Source organism: Anomalospiza imberbis, chromosome 2, assembly GCF_031753505.1.
Source record: "Anomalospiza imberbis isolate Cuckoo-Finch-1a 21T00152 chromosome 2, ASM3175350v1, whole genome shotgun sequence".
NCBI lineage: Eukaryota > Metazoa > Chordata > Aves > Passeriformes > Viduidae > Anomalospiza > Anomalospiza imberbis.
In genome coordinates, this window is record NC_089682.1 from 84,303,204 (window position 1) to 84,325,719 (window position 22,516).

Genomic DNA, 22,516 nt, shown 5'->3' on the forward strand with positions numbered 1-22,516 from the left:
AAATGAGTTCTAAATCCTTCAGATTTTGATAGGAGATACTAAGAAGTCTTTTAAGCTTTATAAGTATTCCTATCAGCTGCTGATGAAAATATATTTTCATGTTGAAAGAAAATGGGAGAAAGCACAAAACTAATTTTGGAATCCACAACTAGTGATTAGCCAAGTTCAGAAGTACTAAAAATTGGCACTGAAAATTAAACTGCACAGCTAAAATAGCAACTGCTTTGACCAAACAACAGCATTGTCCCTAACCATTACAATTTTCTGTTTCCCTAATGGTATTAGAACAGAGTTGATGTGTTGTTTTTTTTAAATATATTTGGGGAATTTATTTGGAAAAACGGATCTAATTTTTACTGCGATAATATAAAAAAATAAAAGAAAACATGAACATTTGTGAATTTCTTCTCTGTGTACCCAATGATGCAGGAAATCAGCCTCTCATGTGTTTCTGCTGTTGTGTTTTGTAGATCGATGAAGACCCCAGTCTCATTCCTGAAGCCACTCAAGGAGGTACTTACAACTTCGACCCAACGGCCAACCTTCAAACAAAAGAATTTAATTTTTAAGTTCAAAAAAAGTGCAGCTTCTCTTGTCCCACACCAGTACGAAGCACCACCAGATGGCTACCAAATGAAGAACAAAAAAGGCTCCAAGACACACATGCCTCTTCGTTTTGATGCTTCTAAAGCAAGCCATGTATTGGTCACTTTGCAGTTGCCAAACATCACTATCACATGGACTGTAAATGCATATGCATGATCTCTTAAACTGTTTCAGAATTCTTTTTAAGAGTCCCAACTACCTTTTTTTGCCTTTTTCCTGGTGCCACATGCTGACGACCGCAACCTGCAGTTTTGTTAAGAATATTCCATAATGGTGGCACATTGGCTTTCCACGGAAAAGTAGCTTCTTTGGAAAATGGTGCACTGTGGATCAAGACACTTTGGTATGATGCATACATTTTGGAAGACTTTACAGAGGCCCAGTTTGCTCTGAGCCTTCAACATCGTCCTCCACAAACATATTTTCATAAACTTTATGTGGAAGAATAGATTCAAAAATGCAAGCCAAATGAATTTCATTGGTGAAACTGAAATAAAAGTAACTTATAGAAACACAACACTTGGCAATTGATTAAACACTTAAGTTTAAAACAAACAAAAAAACTACTTCAGCTATCAGTAATTGATGTGTGTTCATTAACTGCCTCAGAAACCAGGGTTGGAGAATGAACTGTAGATTTGGACTGGTAAAGCTTTTGCCATTATACCTAATTTTTGAGAACAGCGAGCCCTATTTGACCACTCACTTCAGCCTGTGTGTTCCTGCTGTTTTGAAGTAATCAAATGCTGTGCATGGTATTTTACCTGAGCTACAACCTGTTATGGACTTGAACTTCTGTTTAAGCTGAAAGCAAGAGTCCCAGACTGTAGGAAAAAAAAAAATCTGTCCAAAAATGTATTAGTTAAAAAGAATCTTGCTTTCAACTTTCAGTAGTCAATATCTTCTGTTTTAAATTGATAATTGGATATGGTTGATTTATATTGGGTTTAAACTGTGGAGCTTTCATGTTTACTGTAATTTAGTCTTAAACTATTTTTTACTTAGTAACCAGTGCTTATGATGATGTGGTTGGCAACAAACCAGCAACTACTTAGAAGCGTCATAAAAGCTTCATTCTTGGAGTATTGGAAGAATAATTCACAAGTTAGTCTCAAATCTTATTCATGTGAGTAAAAACATACAAACTGGTTGATGTGTGAGGCTGTATCGAAGCTGCCATTACTCAGCATAAACCTGATGTGCAGCGCACATTAAATAACTTTCTCGAAGGTATGTGAAGTCATTGCTTTTGGAAAATCGCCTGACCCAGTCACTTTCAAAGGGATTTTGGTATTGCTGGGGCGAAGATCGGTAATTTTGAAATTCTGTAAGCTATCACACAAACTGGTTTTGTTGCTCTTGTTTACTGGGTGTAATTTCCCAATGCATTGATGTGAAGGGATAGAAAAATCTAAACTAATTTAGTTATTGGATGTGGGTTGTATTTACTGTGATGAAGATAAGGACAGATGCCATCAGAGCTTTGTGGATCAGCTGTTTTTCCACTGATGAACAACACATAGCAGGTGTGCATTCATTAAATATATATCTGCCAAGGTGGAGCCACTTTAAAGAGTGAGTTGTCTTGTATCTCAGCTGGATACAAGCGTATGTTTAAACTGCAAGATTTTTACTTGCTAGATAATCTGTTTTAATATAGTGGTTTGGCCTCTGATTATTTATAGGTTTTATAAATTTTAGAATCAATTTCTCTTTAAGGTGGCTCAGATTTTTCAACTCTTGTGCACATAAAATTGAGTTGAAGTTCATTGTGCCTTTTTTCTTTTCCCAGAAGTTGAGTTGAAGCTTCATATGGTAACTGCATCCTATTCACACACTATAGTCTAAAATCTTGAAACTGTGTGGTGTTCGCTAAAAAAACTAAACAATAAAAAGTCAAAGTTAGGTAAGGTCACAAAGTTTTTGTGAAATTAAAGTTCCAGCAGATGTTATTGTGAACAAATATTTCCCCCCTTCTCATTCAGTCTAGTCTCCTGAACGCCATATAGACTGATGCATACCCAGTTCAGCCTACACTCACTGTTGTTCTAGAGATTACATTCAAATTGATGCTGAAACAACAGTTTTCCTCTACTGTCAAGATTTGATCATTTTCTTGCATTCATTGCATTACAATAAAAGTGAACATCGGAGAACTGGGTAAGGCAGGTCAAAGTGCTTGCTCAGTTCTTTCTGCTGTGACCTTATCAGCTTTTGATTGGGATTGCACCATTTCATAGTTAATAAAGGAAACAAAGTATATTGCTGCACTTTTACGTTTTCAAAACAGTGTTTAAAATTGCATTGTTTTTATTATTTTTTTAAACTATCAGTTAAAATAGACTAAAACGTTCTTTCAAAGAGGCATCTAAATGTGTTCCTAATTTTGTATATGGGCTTAGGTTTTGTAACCAATAAAAAGCTGCTATCAAATACTATAAAACATTCAAGAAGTTATTTTGAGGGTTATGGAACTGCTTAGTCTTCATGGATTGACTTAGGGGTTTTTGTCTTTGACTAGATATTAGTTAGCAGAACTCCGCATCAAAGTTTGAAGTATGTTAAAAGTATGAATAAAGTAAGCTAATGCAGTCATCTCTGAAACTTTGGATACGGAGTTTTATACTTTGTATGGAGATGTTTCCCACTTCCCCACAAGTGTGTACAGGGGGCTGTGGTAAGGGGGCTGCAGCTGTTCCATGTAATTATTGTAATAGTGACTTCAGTTCAAAGGCTTGAAGGTGGACCAAAAGTGTCAAGGAGCTTCCACAGTCGTCTTCTACCTCTAGAAACATCCTTTGAGGCTCCTGGTGCAAGGCTGATTGCTGATTCATCGTTAATTTAAACTCAGAATGCTGCACAAGGGAGACCCAGCTCCTGCCCAGTGTGGGTTGGGAGGGAGTGTGCACCAAAACTGGCCTTGGGCTGGACAGCCTTTCATGGCCAGTATCCCTCCCCCTGGCACAAGTGACCCTATTGGGCTGCTGCTTGGGAACAGCTGGGAAGTGTCAGAGACTTGCATTGTCCAGCAGCTTCCTAATTAGTACAGTCCTGCTTTAATTACAGGACAGCACCAGTGGAAGGAGACCACTTGAGCTGTTTGAAAGGTGCCTGTGACTGCAGCAGGGGCTGTGCCATCCTTTCTCTGTCTCATTTGGCTGAGCCACCTGGAGAAACCCATCTCCATGGGTGGGAGGTAACGATGAGATTCCAGTCCTGTATTTAAGTCTTTACAAATGTTTTTTCATGGGGATATAAAGGACAAAGATTTCATAAGGACTTAATTCACGTTTCCAAAAGCTGTTTAATCCTTTGGTTCCTTCAGCTTTCTGTTGACAAACTGAACTGTGTTGGGTTTTTGCAACCTGATAATCATCCTCTAGATCCTACCTGAGGACTTGAAAGACACTACATTGGAATAAATAATCCATTATTTTAAGACATGTCTTATTTAGAAAGAGTAAAATGTAGATGATATCTTGATCCCCATACTTGTAAAAGTACAGACTCTTCCATTTTGTTTGCTTGATCTGCTAAACAGAGAAATTAGTAAGAAGAGCCATTGACAGGCAGATGTTTAATTGATTTATTTTAATCTCAGTGTGCTCAGTGACAGTTGAGGTCCACTTTGTTATTCTCCTCTTCTCTAATGCCCTCTAGATTCTGAATGTCATTCAAACTAGTCCTTTCCACCAAATGCAGTGTGTTGTGTTCCTTCCTATTTTGTTGCATAAAAAGTATTCCTTTTTGTGGCATAATTATGCTTCTGTTCAAACATATGTAGGACAACAAATTATGCCAAGCCATTAGGAAGCCCTTTGCAGGAAGAAAAGGATAAAAACCCAATCAGTAGAAAACTGTGGGCTCCAGGAGGCAAAGCCTTGGGAGATTTTGCTGCAGGGGTTTGTTAAGATTGTCACTGTCACCTTGACCGCAGCATGAGCTGGAGCTGCCTGAGATGCACAGGTCTGTTTCAGACTGGGACGTTACTTGAGGCTGCTCAGGAAAACTGCCTCGAGTCAAGATGCAGAGTTAGGAGCTAGAACAGCTTTCTGCTTCCCAGATCCTGGTTTGTGTGTGCATCATCCTGCCACAGAAATGGTAATGGGCAGGTCTGCTCCGTGCTGCTGGCTTGGCCTGGAGCTCTCCAGCTGCTGCTGCAGGCACACGAGCAGCTTTGTGTTCAAATGCACTCATGATACAGCTTTCTTGAGCAGCATCCCAGATTGTAAAGGAACTTAAAAGCTGATTTTTTTCCAACTTTAGTTGTAAGGTTTTAATGTTGGAGAGCTCGCAACCTTCTGTGTTACACCTAAGATTGTTAATAAGATGATTCTTTTGTTTTAAAATGAAGGTTGGAACCCTTAGGCCTTTGCCTTCATCTATAGCAGTAAGAATAGGTGAATGCCACCACACACCCTCAGAGGAAGAATGGCAAGTGAAGGATTTAGATACACTGCAGGGAGGCTCTTCCCTGGATGCGGTGGGGGATGTGTGGGAGGAAGTTGGTTGTCCGTTTGCTCCATACGCTAAATAGGCTCCAGGGACACACAAAGGTGTGGAACATGGATTAACTATCCTCTTTCATAAGTAGGGTCCTGTGGAAAACTGGTGCTTGGATTTTTTTAATGTGCTGAAATGAAATGTAAGGGAGCTCATGTCTGCACCTGCTATTTGCAGACTGATCATCTTTACTAGCTTTATTTGCTTGGTTTTAACCCTAATTCATGGAGCCAGATGATCACCCATACAAAATTGTACATGAAGAGGGAGGATGAAATTGAAATATTTTGCCAGTGGGCTTCAGCAAGTTCAGTTCTAGGTTTGTGCAGAGAGATGCTCAAGGGAAGCTGCAGCTCTTGCCCTGAGATTAGACTCATCACTGTTCTGTTTGATGCAGTTCACAGCTGGTTTCCCCTGCATTTTGTACTTTTATATCCCGGTAGAGCTCCCTGAAATCTGCATCTTGCCTGCATCTTATAACATTGAAAATAAGGTATAAATTCCTTCTGTTCATGCCATGATGATCCCAGCTTGCAGGAGGTCTGGCCCAGTAGTTGTAGGAGTGTTTATTTGACATTGGTTCTCAAGGGGTCGTTTGCCTGGTCATAGGTTTTGTCTTGTTAAGCACAGCAACACATAAATCTCAGGAGGTGATGGGTCGAGGGAGCATCTGGACTTGTCAAATTCTAATGTTTTAAATCACATAGGTAGAAAAATGTGTTGCTTTTTCAAAAGAAAAGTGCTCTTTCAGTTGTTTCAGATCTCTCAGTCACCGCCTTTACCAGTTTAGAACAAATATTAAAAATTTTAGAAAAAAAAGAGGCTAAACCCCCCACTTTTTTAATGTGTATTTGTTTCAATTGCTACTAAAATGTTGCATCTCACATGGAAAAATTTCTGTCCAAAGGGCTCATTTGTGAACACTTAGGGAGCTGGATGTGCTGGATACTTAGCAATAATACTTCCAGCTTTGTAATCTCAGTCTCAAATTCTCAAATTTCAGGGCTCTGAGCTGAAATATTTAACCCTTTGGTGAGAAAAGGGCCCAGTCCAAGGGTAGTAATTAACAAGGTGGCACCTTGCTCCTGCAGCCAGCAGCGTGTTCCTTTCTCCCTGCCATCGAACTGCTGGGGTTGTATGCAACCTCATTGTCAGCAGCATAAAGCCAAGAGTTTGCACTGAGGTTTGTGTGGTTATTGTTATCCAGGATGGTGTTTTTATGTGAACTCAACCAGAGGTATGTTCTTGAAATATTAATAACTGATGGAAAGGGGGAAAAATCACTTCTTGTAAAGGTCACCATTTTCTCTGTATGTGATATTTTAGTCAACATCTAAACTGAATTTTTCCAGGAGTTTTGCTCACTTCAGTTGTGTATTAGTTTAAATTTAATAGAAGAAAGACTCGGCCCCTAAAGATGGGAAAGGAAATTTGCAAATGTGAGACCTGCATGCTTAGAAATGGAAGTTTACTGAGGTCCATGATTTTTTTGATGTAACTTGGGGGCTGTTTCTCATGCTTCCAGTTACAAGAACATAAAATGTATTCCTCAGGGCCTTTCTTTGCTGTTACCACAGTCCCAGTCACCTACTCAAAGAGAAGCACTGCAAGCACTAAAGGGTTTCCACTGAGGACTTTGGGCTCTCTTCTCCCCCCTTGGAAATACTCAGACAACAGGGTGCTGAACTGCTTCCATATTCCTTCCAACCTAAGGAAGCGGTGGTGGAGAAGCAAAAGCTCCTTGAGAGGTGGTGTCAGTGCCAGCTGCAGGCTCTGTGCCTGGGGACTGACTGCCCAAGTCAGGCTGTCCCCCTCCATTACACCAGAGAAAGTTGGTGTGGACATAACTGGCTCTTACTCAGTGTGTAGTTGCTCAGGGTTATAAAGCAGATAGCTAGAACTGAACCACTGACTTGAGGCTGCCTAGCTTTTGTTTTGCAGCTAAAATTTCCTGCACTGTCCCTGGTTTTTAGGGTTTGGGTATTTGTTTTGGTGGGGGATTTTTGTTTGTTTATTTGGGGTTTTTTTAGTAGCTGTATTATTTATATTGATATTCTATCATGAGTACAACCTGCAGTCTCAAAACTCACAGCAGGCATGTCATCTAAAGCTCTTTCCTGGGGCATTATCTTCAAGAAAATGGTAAGAAGATCCATTAAGTTCCAGCACCAAAGAGACTGAAATAATTCGATGAGGATGCATCTCCTGGGAGGAAGATGGCAGAGACTGTGAGGTGCTCCTGCGCAGCCGTGGACCGGGCGGTTGGGGGGCTGCGTTTCCGCAGGCTGCTGATCCAAGTGACCGGCAAGAGCAGGGTGAGCCAGGGCCAGCCCTGAGGGCACAGGAAGACACAGCCTGTCAGTAGCCATTCTTTGGCATTTTCAGCCTCTCTCTCTGGTCGAGGCCCTCATCTTTCCCAGAGAATTAATCCTCTAAGGATCTGTTTTCCAGCGATTTTTCTGCCTCCAGCAGCACACGAGCTCCCATGCAGCGGTGGAGGAGGCCAATAGGGTCTTCAGCTCTGCCAGGGAGGGTACAATAAAGTCATTTGTACCTCTGCTGATGGTGCTGGGGGAACAGATAGCAATGTGAGTGTTTTTGTGGTGTGGAAGAAAGGTAGGGTGCAGAAAAGAACAACAAAATTATAGAGTCTGGATTTTTTATTTAAGATAGAGTGGCATCTCATTGAAGTAAGTCACGACTGCTTCCCAGGGTGGAAATACAGGAAAATAAAGTCTCCCCAAGGGGGAAAGCCTGGGGAAAACAAGGGGTTAAATCAGCACCTTCCTGCCAGGCTAAGGTGCCTGTATCACCCCAAGGCCTGTGGTTGTCTGCAGCCATCTCCAGCAGGACATGTCCCCCACTCTCCCAGTCACTCCCAAGCACTGTCTGCAGAGCTACTTTTTCTCAGAAGCACGGTGGACATCATGCCCATTCTTCCCAGGGCAGCTCTGGAGACTTAGGATTATTTTCCCATGTTTGCAGTCCAAAATCTGCTCTTCCTGGCTAAGCTTCCCTTGCTTTGCTAGTGATGGTTCCACCCCATCATGCAGAAATGGAGCATGCTCAGGAATGATCGGTCATGTTTTGCCTCTGTATTGGCCTTCCCCAAGGAACAGGGAGAAGCTACTTCTCCATCCTTGTGCAAGCTCCACCCTGAGGCACGTTGTGCACCCACCTTACTGCTGAACCCCTGCTCCAGCCCTGTACTGACCCAAACATCAGGTCTCTGAAAATACTGCCTGTATTGAAGGGTGGGCTTTTAGCACTGGTCTTCATTTACACCATTATTAAACAAAAGGACTACTGTTACGTGTTGTCAAAAGACAGAAAATCATGAGGGGTAAATTTTGTGTCTTTATAAGCAGAACAGACTGTGTCCTGATCCCCCAGGAAATGAGGGCCACAACTCTCCTCCCAGCTGCTATATTTCTTCCCCAGGAAACCCCCAGTTTAGTCTTTCCAAAGTCCTTTCCCACCATTATCAAACCTCACATGGTTTGCTAATGTGACTTTGTTGTCTCTCTGCAGAAACCAGTGGCTTTGTAACCCTACCGCTGTTCGATTCAAAAGCAAATATTTCTCTTATGCCCAAGGCAAAGCGTTGCTGCCGAGCCACTGTTCACCAAGCAGGGTTTTTTTGTGCAAGTGGTTGTGGCCTGTTGGGAAAAAAACCCTCATTGACACATCCAAATGTATTTAGCCAGCACAAGCCAAAAAAAACCCTAAAAAAAATCTGAGGTGTAAGGGAGAATTAAAGAACAGTTTGTCAGCTCTAGGAGTTCCAGGGAGATTGTTCCTCACAGCAATTAGCAGACAAGACATTGATGGTGCTGATCTGGCTTAAAGCATTAGAACTTTGGAGAGGAGAAATGTCCAGGTTGGGGTGGAGTAGAGGTTTGTGCTTCTGCTTGGGCCACAGAGAGGCAGGTGGAGCACAGGCAGAGGGCGACACACTTGTAAGGTCTGGGTCACAGCAGCTGGTTAAATTATCTTTTTTTTTCCCCTTTTGGCAGGAATTTTATGCAAGTCACACTGTGTGAAGTATGAGATGTGGGGATGATGCACTCCTGGCTATGAATGCATCAGTAAGTTCCTAACCCAAATCCCAGCCTTCACCTGGCATTTTTAATAATATCCAGATGGCAGGCTCAGGGCTTCAACTCAAGTAGATGCATCATGAAAAAAATCCAGTGGGGGAAAGCTTAGATGAAGGCCAGTTAATGAACACTTTGAAGCCTGTGATGTATTGAACAGTAGTTTGTCATTTGTCTTAATCATTATTGCATGACTGGCTTTTAATACCTTTTGGCACCAGTTTTGATTTTTTTAAGAGATGGCATCATGCGTGGTTTTGCTCCTTGTTTTTTGTTGGTAAATTACCTGTGGAGAATCCTCACAGGTGGTATTTAAGGGTTTCTTCAAGAGGAAGAAATTACTTTACAACTGTTAGGTGTATTAAGCAAAAATTGAGACATTTCACTGCATTATACAGCCTGTCTCCAAACAAAAAAGGGGGATTGGAATATTTTCTTCCATATTGTATTTGAAAAGAAAGCTCATCTTAGCCTTTAAAAAATTCTTATTGACCTTTCTTCCCCTGAACGTTTTCCAGGTCTCTGGCTGCTGCCCAAACACTCTCTTCCCTGTGTTACATCCGGTCACAGATCCCTCTCATGCACTCTGTGCCTGCCTGTTCCCTCTAAATACTTTTGGCAACTGTCCATGCCCTCGCCCTGCAGCCCTGGGATCTCATGGTTCCCGTCTGATCTCAGGCCCTTCAGCAATACTGAAACCCATCAGGGAAGCTCCACCAGAAACTGCAGGACAAATGGCACGAGCTCCATCTGAAAAGAAAGCAACAATGCCAGCAGCAGAAATCAGCTACTGTGCAAGTAGAAACTGTTTTGTGTCATGGACTGGCTGAAAAATGGAAGTTGTGCAGAGAGCAGGGAAAAGGTGAGTCACCCTTCCTGTGCTGGTGAAAAGGGAAAGATGAATCGTCCATCCTGGTTTTAATGTTGGTTGCTTGGTTTTTGGTTTTTTTTGGGGGTTTTTTTTTGTTTGGGTTTTTTTGTTTTGTTTTGTTTTGTTTTTGTTTGCTGCTTTCCTACTCTCTGGAGTAGGATAGAAAACTTCTTGATAAGAATTAAAAAATAAATCTGTGCTGGGTTCATATCAGGAAACGGCTTTAAAAACCAGTCCCACAGAAAAGTTAGTAAATCAGTGAGGAATAAGCTATGTCCTTTCATAAACAGTGTGAAAGCAATGAAGTGTCTTGGTGTCCTTGAAAAAACAGCAAGACATGGTGGTAACTCGCACCGCAGCGATCCCTGCAAAACAGAGATGGGATGGGAGGCCCAGGGGCTGGAATTGCTAATAGACCTGGGCAGGGAGGCTGCTGTGACAGCTCCAAGCAAGGGTAGATGATTGTACGGCTTATCTCGGTGGAGGGGTGGCTGGGAAGATTAATGCACAATTTTGGATTCTGGTTATGTCACTGTAAAGGTTAATACACACCAGAGTGCATCCAGCAAACTTTCTAAAAAGGGTCTTGGGCAACCAGAATGGGCTCTGGGACAAATAACCTGAAGGATGCTTCAAACTTGTGAGAAACAAAGTTCCAAGGATTTTTCTTTCACCTGCTATTCAGAGAGAAGGTGTGTTATTTTCAGAAATCAGTGAAGAGACTGTGCCATCTATCACATGCCTGGGAAGATGGAAACTACGTTTGAGGGTGCTCTCCTGGCTGAAATCCATAAGGATAGATGTCTTAGGGATTAATATCACACCATATGGCAGGGGTTCTCCTGCAGAATTGCCAGGAAAGAGGTAACAAACTTCCCTCCCTAGAACTGGCTGCTTCCTGCAGACTGCCATGCTGCTCTCTTTGAACCAGGCAGGAGTTTTGACACCGAAACATTTAATTGCTGTTGGGTGAGTGTCCTGCAAGCCTTTGATTAGAGCAGTGCAGTGCTCATTAGACTGACTCGTTTTAGCAGCTGTCCGACACAGGAGAAAAGAGAAATCATCAGAAGTAAACTCAGGGTTGCTATTTCAAATATTATGACCCACCATTGCTCTGACAGTCTCTGAACAATGGCTGAGTAATGTGGCCAAGCATCCAGAAAAGCCTTCTTCCAGAAAACAAGGATGGCAAATCACATGATGCCCCACGAGATGGGGTGTTTTGCCAAATTACTGCTTCAGGGGAAGTGACAACAATTTCAGTAACTGGAATGTTGCTTCATCACTTTCAGACCCTCAGGATTCCTATTGCCCTTTCTTCCCCACCTCCCACCTCACTGTTTTCATTTTTAATTCATGATGTCTGCCAAAGGTTGGTGGTTACCTCTATTTGCTGCCAGAGGAGCCTATTTTTTATCTTTTAAAATAGCTTATACACTCAGAGGAAAATAGGAAGGCTTCAGTGCCTCTTTTAACTACCAGCAAACAATCCTGTAGAGTCAAATGCAGGTATCAAGGGGCACTTAGGAGTAAGACATCACCACAACAGCCTTTTAGTCTCTGTTGAAATAACCTTGATGCACAATTCTCTGTTTTATGCCATGTGAGACACAAGACCAAAACACCAGCAAACTCAACAAGGACAGGGGTTTTTTTTGGCAATGTAGCACAGAGCCTTTCATGTTGTGTCTCTAGAACTTGTGTCCAAAATGGCCAACAGATGCATTGGAGCCTTGCGTGCTAGAGACAAAAATGACCGCCTGCAACAAGCTGGAGGTAGATCAACCAGCTAATGTCACCTGCAAAGATTTGAAGACATGATTTTGTCCTCCTCACCATGCACACAGGTCCTGGAATTAATTATATGGTTCAGTGCTCTTTAAATACACTCATAACTGTGATTGTGTAGGCCACATCAATGCTGCAGCACTGTTTTATAACACGTAGTAGTTCTACATTAATGCAGCTAAAACAGTTGGGAAGGATTCTTTTACTGAGACTTTCCTATAAATGTCTGATTCTGTTTCTTCATGACTGTTTGAGCCCTTTATTCCAGCTGCTGCCTTCTATGAAGTATGGCTAATAACAGCACCAGGACCAGCTGGACAATTAATTCCTTAACAGTTGTAAAATGCTCTGGTATTAACAGAGGAGGATTTTGCTGTGTATTTCTCCTTGGTGTTTCTAGGCTGAGTATGCCATTCCTTGAAAGCAGCTGATTTCTGAATAGAAACAGAAATGGAAAATAGAAATAAAAATGTTGTATACTATCCCTCCCCTTTCATAATGAAGCAGGGACTACTATGAAATATTTTCTGGATAACAGAATCTCGGATACACATTTTATAGGTCTTTCCAATGGTAGGTTGAGCAGGACTGGACAAAGACCATCCCTGCCACGTGGGACCTGGTCCTGCTGTGAGCTGCCAGGGGCATTTTCATTTGCCCTGGACACAGATGAGTGCGGAGAGACCTTTGGTCACCAACCTGCCTGTGTCCATAGGTGCCCGTAGTTACCAACAAATGCATGTGGAGTGGCATGCAGTTTCAAAAGTCGACAGGGCTTTGTTTTGGCTGTTCAGGCCACCATGAGAGTATTTAGAGGTTGACTGGCCATGGAGACGTATTTCCAAGCATCTTAAAGTCACATCTGATTTCTTTATATTTAAACATAGTCCAAACAAAATAAGGGACCATTTTCTTTAAATAATTCTTTGATAAAAATGATGGAGAAATAAAGAACCATTACAAGAAATGCATAAATTAATATACACACATCCTCAAACTGCATTACACCATGAAATCCCAGCTTGCTTCCATGGTTTGAAGATTATTGTACCTGAAGATGCCACACTAAAACCAATTAGTTGCTTGGCCATTTGATGTCCTGAGCAGTGCTCCCTTTCAGCCATTCTTTTCAGTGCTTTCCTGTGTTCCCAGCCAATGAACATGTGATCCATGCTGAGAGACAAGCAGAATGGAGCATATCCCCCCGTGTGGGGATCATCCCATCTAGATACATGTATCTGGGCTGAGAGCTTCAGAATGAAGAAAACTTCTATTCTTTGCACACACCTCTGTTATAATTTTTAAATGTTAAAAAGCATCCTTGCTGAACCTCTGGACACACAAGCACAGTGGATGAGTGGAACATGGTGACAGTGGGACAAGCTGCAGCCAGAGATGAGAGTCCAAGAGATGCGGCCAAAACTGCTCCATGATGGGAGTTTGCTGAGAGATCCTCCTGGTGGGTTTTGGTGGTGAGGAGCTGGGTGTTTCCCAGAGTGTGCCAGCTGCAGCTCTGCTCCTTGTAGGGGTGCCTGGAGGCTGGCATCCTCCGTGACACATCTGCTGGCAGCCATGAGAGGGAGGGGTTCAGGTTTGCTCTGGAGCTTGCCTCCTTTCTGCCAGCCCCACGATGGGCTGCTCCTGGCACAGGGAGCTCTGCTCTGAGCCCCGCAGCAGCATTCCCAGGATGGCCAGGACTTCCTGCAGGCCCTGGCCAGTGTGGGCACTGCACCCCCGGAGCACCCAGCGGTGCCTTGCCAGCCGCCCCAGCCGCAGCATCTCCCCCAGCTCAGCTGGAGCCAGCGCTCCCGGCACGTCCTGCTTGTTGGCCAGGAGGAGCACAGGGATGCCGGCCATGCCGGGGTGGCCCAGGGCCTCCTCCAGTGCTGCCATTGCTTCAGCCAGCCGGGCCGTGTCTGTGCTGTCAAGCACGAAGATGAGGGTGTTGATGTCCTCCAGGTAGTTAGGCCAGCTGGTCCGCAGGCTGTCTTGTCCGCCGACATCCCAGAGGGTGAAGGATGTGCCACAGGGTGTTTTCAGAGACTCCACGTTGAATCCCACCGTGGGGCAGGTCTCCACAGCCTGGCCGCTCTTCAGTTTGTACAGAAGGGTGGATTTGCCGGCAAAGTCGAGCCCCAGCATGATAACTCGTGCATCTCTTTTCCTCCAGCCTTTGGAGATCAGCTTCCCCATCAAGATACTGCCGGTGGTGTGTGTGCCAAAAAAAATAGCAAGCAAGGGTATTCCCTCGGTGATGTCAGTCATTAACAGAGAGCTCAGCCCTGCCTCTCCGAAAGAGCACCCTCGGTTTGCTGAAGAAAGATGCGGGCAGCCGGCGTTTGCTTCTCTCTGTAGCTCAAACGAGGTGAGAGCGATTGTGTATGAGGGGTGCAGCAGAGCAGGGAGGGATGTTCACACCAGCAGCTCCTACACCCCAGCTCCGCTGCCGCTCCTTTTCATTCCGGACCCGAAGTGATTGGTGCGAAAGAGAGATCACATTTTGCAGGAAGAGGTGGGGAGACTGTGGAGTAAGTTTCCTCCTCACCGCATACATAAATAAATAAGCTTCTGTTCATTGGCTTGTCTAGGAGAAATCCACCCCCGGCAGGACAGGACAAGGAAGAACCCGGGCTTCAGACCAGGGTTACTCCAGGAATTTGCTGAATCACAGCTCAAGGGTGGGGATTGAAAGCCTCTTGAGCAACAGGACTATTTTTCTGCCATTCTTACGTTAAAAAGTACAAAACAAATCACTGTATCATCTGCTTTTACTATCTTTTGTGCAAATGACAACAACAGCAATTTAAAAAATGCGCACAAGCATGTTTTTTTAATGGCTCACTGAAATACAATGAGTCAAAATGCCATTCCTGGAGCAAAAATCCGTAAAATTCTTTACATCAAAGTATTTACGACATTTTAACTTTTTAAAGTGAAGCAAAGTCAGTCCTCTGTGGCTGCAGGGGTATAAAAATCCCTTAAAAGAACATAAAACTGTTTAATAAGACAGAACCCCTTGCACTTTCCCTGCCAGAGGCAAAAGTGTGCTGCTGCAACAACTCCCAGACTCGCTTGTTCAAGAGCAGCTGATGACAGCCAGCAGATTCCCGGCAAAGCCAGTATTTATTTCCCTTCTTTATTGGTTGGGTTTAGCTCCTAAGAGGCTGCTCAGAGGTGTGCAGAGCTCACATTACGGCAGTAAGACAGAGCTGCTCTCTAGCCGCCTTTATCTGAGAAAGAAAGGAATTTTTAACACATCTGTGGGAGATGCAGTTTCCTCAACAATAATCTCCACATGACAGCTCCACGTCACAAGCATTGCTGGGGATGAAGTTCAGCACAGCACGTGGAAGGGACTGTCTGGTCAGTTGGTCACTGAGGGGCATATTTCTTCCTCTGGGGGCAAGATACTTGAGTTTTCCATCTTTGACAGAAAGGAAGATGCATGAGAAAAAAAAGAACACAAGGATTCCAGCCCACTTAGGCTGCATGGGATTGCAAGGGGTGTAAAACAGACCATGTTTTGCAAGATACCTCTGTGATAAATGTCCCTCCCATTGTTAACCCACAGAGCTGGTTGGCACCAAGAGCCTCCACAAGATTTATGCAGCTTGTGGATGTGTAAGATGGGTTTTAACAATTGTGGAATACCGGGTTGGAAGGACATCAAGGATGATTTGGTCCAACCAACCTTTCAAGGCAAAAGTATGGTCTAAAAGAAGCTCAGCACCCTCTCTAGCCTCTCTAGTCACTGGGTGCTGGGGAATCCACCACTTCCCTGGGGAGATTATTCCAACGGTGGATTGCTCTCATTGTGAAAAGTTATCCCCTTGTGCACAATCAGAATCTCCCCAGGAGTAAATTGTACCCATTAATGCTCATTTTTTTCCATAGACTCCTTGTAAAAAGGGATTCTCTATCTTCTTTGTAACCACCCTTTGAATATTGGAACACAGTGATCAGGACTTTGATAAGCCTTTTTTTCTCAAGATTCAACAATAAAATTGTGCAGCGCGTGTTCATATGTGATCTTTTCTAAAACCAGTCTGTAAGTGCAAAATTGGCAGAAAGCTCGCTAGATGTGGATAAGAAAAGAGAACTGTAATGTGCAGTGGATTCTGGCCCTTCAGGGCACTGCTTGCGCACCCAAAGTGTGTGTTGTTGCCTGAGGGTTATCCTTTCATCCGTGTTCTTCGCTTTTTAAAATAAATCCTTGATCTGCTTGTTCACCATTTTGGAATAGCCTTCCCATATTTCATTGTCCTTTAAGATCGGTATAGTTGGTATTTTCAGACATAACAGTGGGTCAAGTAAATTGTGTCTTGATCTTTTCATGTTTCTCCTGCCTTTGCTGCTGCTCATTCTCTCTGAGACTTGGCAAGCAGTGGTGACATACATCTGTTTCATCTGACCAGACATTTACAGTACCATAATTCCTTGAAAGTCAATTAAAATATAGGTGCAGAAAGCAGGGGTGGAGACTCCACCATTCAGTGAATAATTGAGCATTTGAAATATGATGTGATGGAGTCTTTGATTGCACTCCCTCACATGCAACAAAAGAAGGCTGCTTCTAAAAAAAAAAAAAACCAAAAAAAAAAAAAAAAAAGAAAGGGAAAGAGAAAAATGAAAAAGGAAAAGGAAGAAATAAAGTCAGAATAAAGGATGAAACTAAGCACAGTTTTACTGATGATTCCCTTCAGGTTTTCTATGGCATAGAATACAGTAATTCATGGGCAAATACAGGAAACTCTACATTCTTTTTCTTTTTTTACATGCTTATACCCTAAGTATTGAACCAATTTTATTTCTTCCTGACAATTATTCCAAATACAGGGTGCAATCTGTGCCTACAGAGCCTGTTCCACCCACAGCTATGTTACAAAAGCATAGTATTTCCAATAAATAATACATAGGAGCAATTACAAGTCTGTTTAAGATAGAATCTATTGCTGGAACAGAAATGCCAGGTATTAAATAATTCAGACATTGTGTTGAGACAAGGACAGCCCCTATTCAAGCTATGTCTTCTGTGGACAGAATAAATGTTCTTGTCTTTTGTGTCATGTCCCCGAATTCTCAGAAGCAATGCTAATTCCATTTATAGTTTCACAGAATTTCAGTCCATTTATTTGTTTGCTGTTTTTATAGGCATGCATTTTTCTGCTTCCTACATATTCATCCCAAAAAAAAGCAATAATCAGTACTAGTAATACAGGAGAGAATCCTCCTTCCTTCTCATGCCCCAAATATTCCAATTACAGGGATTTTGTCCTGATCACTATATTAACTCACATTTGTTCCAGCCTGTGCTACCTCTTTGGAAGGCAGCTCCAGGGAGACAACCCTTCACAGAGCCAGGAATAACAGCTGTAGTTCTGGTCCTTTTTGTAAGTGTGCATCCAAATGGCATCTGCTCGGAACAACAAGCACATCTCAGTCCATCGAAGGCAGAGTGTGCTTCCCCATCCAGACATGCTTGTGTCCCTGAGAAAGGCCACCAAAGCCACCGTGCACCCAGCCCTGCCTGTGTTTCCTGCAGGATCTCCTCACTAAATCATACGTGGAAGGACCACCCATGGAGGGCATGGTCAGACCAGCAGCTGGTGAGAAAGCCCGCTGGGAGCTGGAGGAGGCCCTGGACACAGGCAGATGTCTTGACCTGCAGAGCCCACTTGTTCACTGCTGGCAGTCACCTTAAAGGGGACTTCTCTGTGTTTGGCCTGTGACAGTTCCTTGTGGACATGCCGGGATTACTGGATTTGACCTAGCCAGCGCCCCAGGCTAAAATCACAGCAAAGCCAAATGCAATGGTTCAGACTTAGAGAAGTTTGGCCTTTTTCTTTCCTGCATCCTGCTCCATTCCTCTTGCTCTGACCCTGATTTCTGGCGTGCCCGCAGGAAACTCACTCCTGCTAACAGACTCGTGCCAGTTCACTTGGCACGTGCCCAGGAAGCTGCCTGTTCCATCAGGGTCAGTGGGTAGCTGTGAGAGCTGGCAAGCTGCTTCCTCCCAAGACAAATTCTCAGAGGCTTGAAACATGGCTTAGCATAGTCTGAAAGTTACACAAGAGAGCCACAGGCTACCACATGGCCTAGAAAAGCCTGCCTGCAGTGATGTCTCTTGACAAGGTATGATCACTTAAAGTCGAATCAACACCCTAAAGTTCAAAATGACAAGACTCACACAACCAAAGACACAGCAGATGTTAAGCACTTGTCCTTCAGGTGCCCATCAAGCACTCTGAGAGGTGTTGGTATCTCCAGGGCATTCCTAGTGGGGTTGGAAATAGGACATTATTGTCAAGGTCCAGCTCATCCTGTGGTCCTTGTTTATCCCTCATTTCCTGGGACAAACACTTGGTGAAGGAAAATGGTTTTTGGTAACATAACTGGCAGCAGACAGACTATCAACTTCTTGCTTTCCAAAGTTAGCTCTTTCCAGTAGGGAAATTACTCTAGCTGGAAAGCACAAAAACTCACCTGCTACACCCTCACTGATGCCATGTCACAGTCCCAAGAGAGGAAATTTGGTCCTTGTCTCTTCTCAGTCCCCCCCACCTGTCTGGCCTGCTGGGGCCCATCCCTGTGCTGGAGGATGGCAGCCACTAGGACACAAACATGCCCACGGGTGTCAGATCCTGCTCAACACAGATGCCCGATGGCCAGGGCTGTTGGTGTCCCTGCAAGTGCCCCAAGCCTGCCTGCTCCCTGGCTGGGGACAGTGGGACAGGTCCTGACCATCAGACCCTGCCATAACTCCCGCATTGCACCCTGACAACAAGGTGAATGTGGAGAAGTATGGCACAGAGCAAAGACTTTTTCCCTCATGTTCTCATCCCTTAGCTGGCAGGTGCTTCAACAGCAGGATGACATAGAAAGGAAAATTATATGCCTTGCTTTGATTTCTGTTTGAACTACTATGTCCTTTGTATATGACTGTAGAATATTTTCCATAAATATTATTACTTTAGTCTCTGAAATTATAATTTCTGAAGCTGTTTGGAATTTTATCAGGATGCAAGTCCTCTCTAGACATACTTATTCAAATGCTGCCCAAACTGTTTTAGTTTTTCCCACATTGGCAGTGTTCTGTGTTCTTCCATGTCACTGAAACTCTCATTCCAGGTCCTTCTTTGTATGTCTTAAATTCGCAGACCTCTTCCTCCTTGACTCCTAACATCTTAGCTTTGTCTCCTCAGGACAACTAAAATCTAAGCTTCTTTGGCATCTTTACCTATCCTGACACCATCATTCCCTTTCCTGATGCTATTCATTAACTCTTCCTCTTACACTTGGTCTCTATCCCAGCTTAGGTCATACATTCATCTATTGCCCACAAGCCATTTTCACCTTAGAAACTAATTAAAATACAGCTTTGACTATTGTGAGAGGCCTTAAGCTCAATTCTTCATTATTGCTAATGTTTCTAGTTGAAGAGAAAAAAAAAAAAAAGAGAAAAAATGTCTATGCTTACAAAAACATCAGTGTTACATGTGCCAAAAAAAGGCTCTGGTATCCTAGTATTTGATTCTCCATCTGTTGAATGTAAAAGCCATGAAACTTGAAACTAGGACTGGCTTTTTGGGGGCGTTTTTTTAGCATTCCTTTGGTTTCTATTGAGAGGAAGCCCTAAAGAGATTATCTAATGACACTTAACCCTACTCCCTACCTGCACTAAATATAATATAGGTAATATCTTACCTGTTACTTCTATGGGAAGTAAAAATTTATACATTAGAGGTATGCTAATGAAATTCATCTCTCCAGATTAGTCTGGAGGAAATCCTGCTTTGCAATATAGAAATCCGGTTCCCTTTAAGGTGGCCTTCCCTTGTTCCAGTTTCAGAGGAAGAAAATGGGATTAAAATGACAGTGCAAGCATGGACCTGAAAATGTGCTTTGTGCAACTTGATAGGTTCCAGAGCAACAGCAGGGTCTCACTCTCAGTGCTCCTAGATTCAGGAGGTTTGGATGCAAAGTTTTGTTTAATAGTTTGTTTTTAAAATTTGTCTTAGCTTGCCTGTTTAGGATATTTTATACCATTAAACAAAATTCACTGAAAAGATACTGGAAATTATCAACAAGGAAAAAAGCCACAAACTGTTCTTTACTACATTTCTGTTCGGTAAAATGGAAGAAAGTGACAAAAACCCGTGAAATTTCACAAGTTGCATTTTATCTGTCTGGCCACAGAGTGTCAATGTTTTCCCACACATTTCTCAATGGAGAACTTACCTCCAGCGAAATCAGCTCCTGCCAAACAGCAGATGTCAGAGTTCCTGCTTTGATTTAGGGGGAGGCCCTCGACACCCTTTTGCAGGTGGATCACTTTGAAATGGGTTTTGCTGAACAGCAGCTGTAGGTTTGTTTTGTGTGCCACAGGAAGCTGATGGTGAGCACTGCAGAACAGAACTGGAGTGAGATGTCAGCTCCGTGCAGGTCGCATTTAGCTCCAGATTGTTTTCACATCAGATTTAGCTGGCATCATATCCTGGGACTCCACAGTTCGAGTAAAAATAGTTAACCTACTGATGGAAAAATATGATGCTTAATGAGAAGAAAAACAAGAAACACTTTGAAGAATTTTCTTATAACCTTTGTAACCTATATAACCTTTAACAGGTCACTAACAGTTGCCATCACAACTCTTCACTGTTTGTGGTCACTTACAGAGCTGCAGATACAAAACAAGCATTTAAATCCACAATGAACAAGATCATAAATTCCTGTAAACTTGGGTTTATCTATGAATATGCACACCTTTGTGATCTCTGGGTTTGACAACACATCATTAGGGATGAAATTACAGAATCGGGTTTGGGGTATAATTCCATGCCAAGCTATTCTCCATTTTCAATTTCTAGTGTCCCCACTTTGGTCACTTGAGGAAAGCCCTTCACAGTCACCTGCTACTGCTATCAAGAGATGCAAACTGAGGCTGTTGGTGTAAGAGAGAGGCATCAGCACCTGAGCTGACCCTCCAAGGCCAGCAACACACATTATCTGTGTGGTGTCTAGGGAAACAATTCCTTTTGTCCTACAAAACTTCTCTCTGAATAGCACTGCTTTGCCTGGTTGGCCTATTTAACGCTTTCATAACACTTCCAGTTGGTCGTAACTTTTCCAAGACGGATATCAGGTTTCATAGCCCTTTTCCTCGTAGAAAAAGAAATGGCAGAGGAAGGTTGCTTTTTGTTATTGCTGGCTTTTACAAAAAGCCACACTGAGAAAAAAAGAACTGAAACTAGTTATTTGCAAGATAATATAATTATTTCTGCTCCACACAGAGTACTTCTGTAGCTGTTTCAGCTGCTCATAAAGCTCAGACACAATATAAACTGCCTGCAACTACTGTTTAAGGACTTATTGCATGATAAAATTACTGTGAAAACTAACTAGTGATAACTAATAAGAAGAAAAATAAACCCATGTGAATAAAAAACCCCGACTTGGAGCTTGTGTTCTGGTGCTTGTTAAAACAACTGGGTTTCTGCACAGTTCTTTCACAGTTTTGTTTATGCAGCTCCACCTTTGCACCATTTCCCAGCAATGTCAGGAAAGGCAGCTGTTCTTGATAGACAACTCCTTTGCGAAGCCCCAAACACAGCCTGAAAACAAATGCTGTGTATGTTCCCTTTCTGGCTCTTTTGCGCCTCCCATGGAGGCACTGATGACACTTTTCCATGTATCTTATTTAAGCCTTTTTTTTCTGTTGCCCCAGAATTCCCACAATGTATTCAGCAGTACTTTCCTGATGTCGGCAGCGCAGCAAGCAGCAACTTGGCAGGAAAATTCTCTTTCTAGCCGGGACCTACCACTGTGCTTTCCTTGCCTCGTATTCCAGAGCAGAAATTCTTCAGCATCATTGATTCCCTCTCAGAGCAACCCATCCACACTTGATCCCTGGGTTACTAATTTCTTCTTTGAATTTAGCTTTTTCTTAAATTGACCACTCTCAAAAAGAGATTGATCCCTCCTGGGCTTGACCTTACTGCTTTATGTTTCAGATCCATTAGCTCTCCACTCCCTGCAACCCCCACCTGCTTTCTGACCCACTGTCAGGGAAAAAAAAAAAAAAAAAAAAGAAAAAAAGTAAATTTTGAGAAAGAAGGAAGCTATTTCTTGGTAACAACTTTGTGTTAACAAAAGACTTCTCTTGGGAATGCCGGTTTCCAATCTTCCCTTTCCTGGATCGTCCCTACTTCATCTGCAGGTATGGAAACGGAACAGCGAAGGGACGAGACTGCCAATGCTAAGGTCTACCAGGGGTTTATAGGCTGCCTAGATACTTTTGAAGGAAGAGAAGTCGCTGACAGTGTCAGAAGACCCTTGGCCCTGTCTCTGGGACCCATGTGGACTCAGGCCTCACTGGCACCCGCCTGCAGCAGAACCAGCGGCGATCCGCCGCAGGCGGGCTCTCTCCGCCGCCCCAGGGCAGGGAGCCTGGGCTGAGCCTCCTCGCTGCGCCCTCGGCTCCGCCGCTGGGGATGAGGGGGCTGACGGTGCCCTCAGCTCGGGAAGGGCACTGAGGTGCTGGAGTGGCTCCAGAGAAGGGCAACGGAGCCGGGGAGGGGTTTGGAGCAAAGCCTTACGAAGAGCGTCTGCGGGAGAGTAGGGTTAAGGGCATCGTTCAGCCTGGAGAAAAGGC

At 43.4% G+C, this 22,516-nt stretch overlaps 2 protein-coding genes and 1 long non-coding RNA gene across 3 annotated transcripts in view; 2 read left to right on the forward strand and 1 right to left on the reverse strand.

Moving 5' to 3' along the window:
* Positions 1 to 3,210, forward strand: part of KPNA3 (karyopherin subunit alpha 3) — a 45,841-nt gene extending 42,631 nt beyond the window's left edge. Inside the window, exon 17 of the mRNA XM_068182140.1 lies at positions 471 to 3,210. Within this exon, the coding sequence (XP_068038241.1) occupies positions 471 to 569 (99 nt within the window). The 3' untranslated portion in view covers positions 570 to 3,210. The remainder of the gene's footprint in view (positions 1 to 470) is intronic.
* Positions 3,211 to 11,232: 8,022 nt separating this feature from the next.
* Positions 11,233 to 14,665, reverse strand: ARL11 (ADP ribosylation factor like GTPase 11). Its single transcript, XM_068182133.1, has one exon. The coding sequence runs from the start codon at positions 14,128 to 14,130 to the stop codon at positions 13,453 to 13,455; it is 678 nt and encodes a 225-aa protein (XP_068038234.1). The 5' UTR covers positions 14,131 to 14,665; the 3' UTR covers positions 11,233 to 13,452.
* A 4,311-nt stretch (positions 14,666 to 18,976) lies between these two features.
* On the forward strand, positions 18,977 to 21,069 carry LOC137469431 (uncharacterized). The gene is made up of 2 exons (XR_010996500.1): positions 18,977 to 20,234; positions 20,266 to 21,069. It is a non-coding gene; the product is annotated as an uncharacterized lncRNA (long non-coding RNA).
* The last annotated feature ends 1,447 nt before the right edge of the window (positions 21,070 to 22,516 follow it).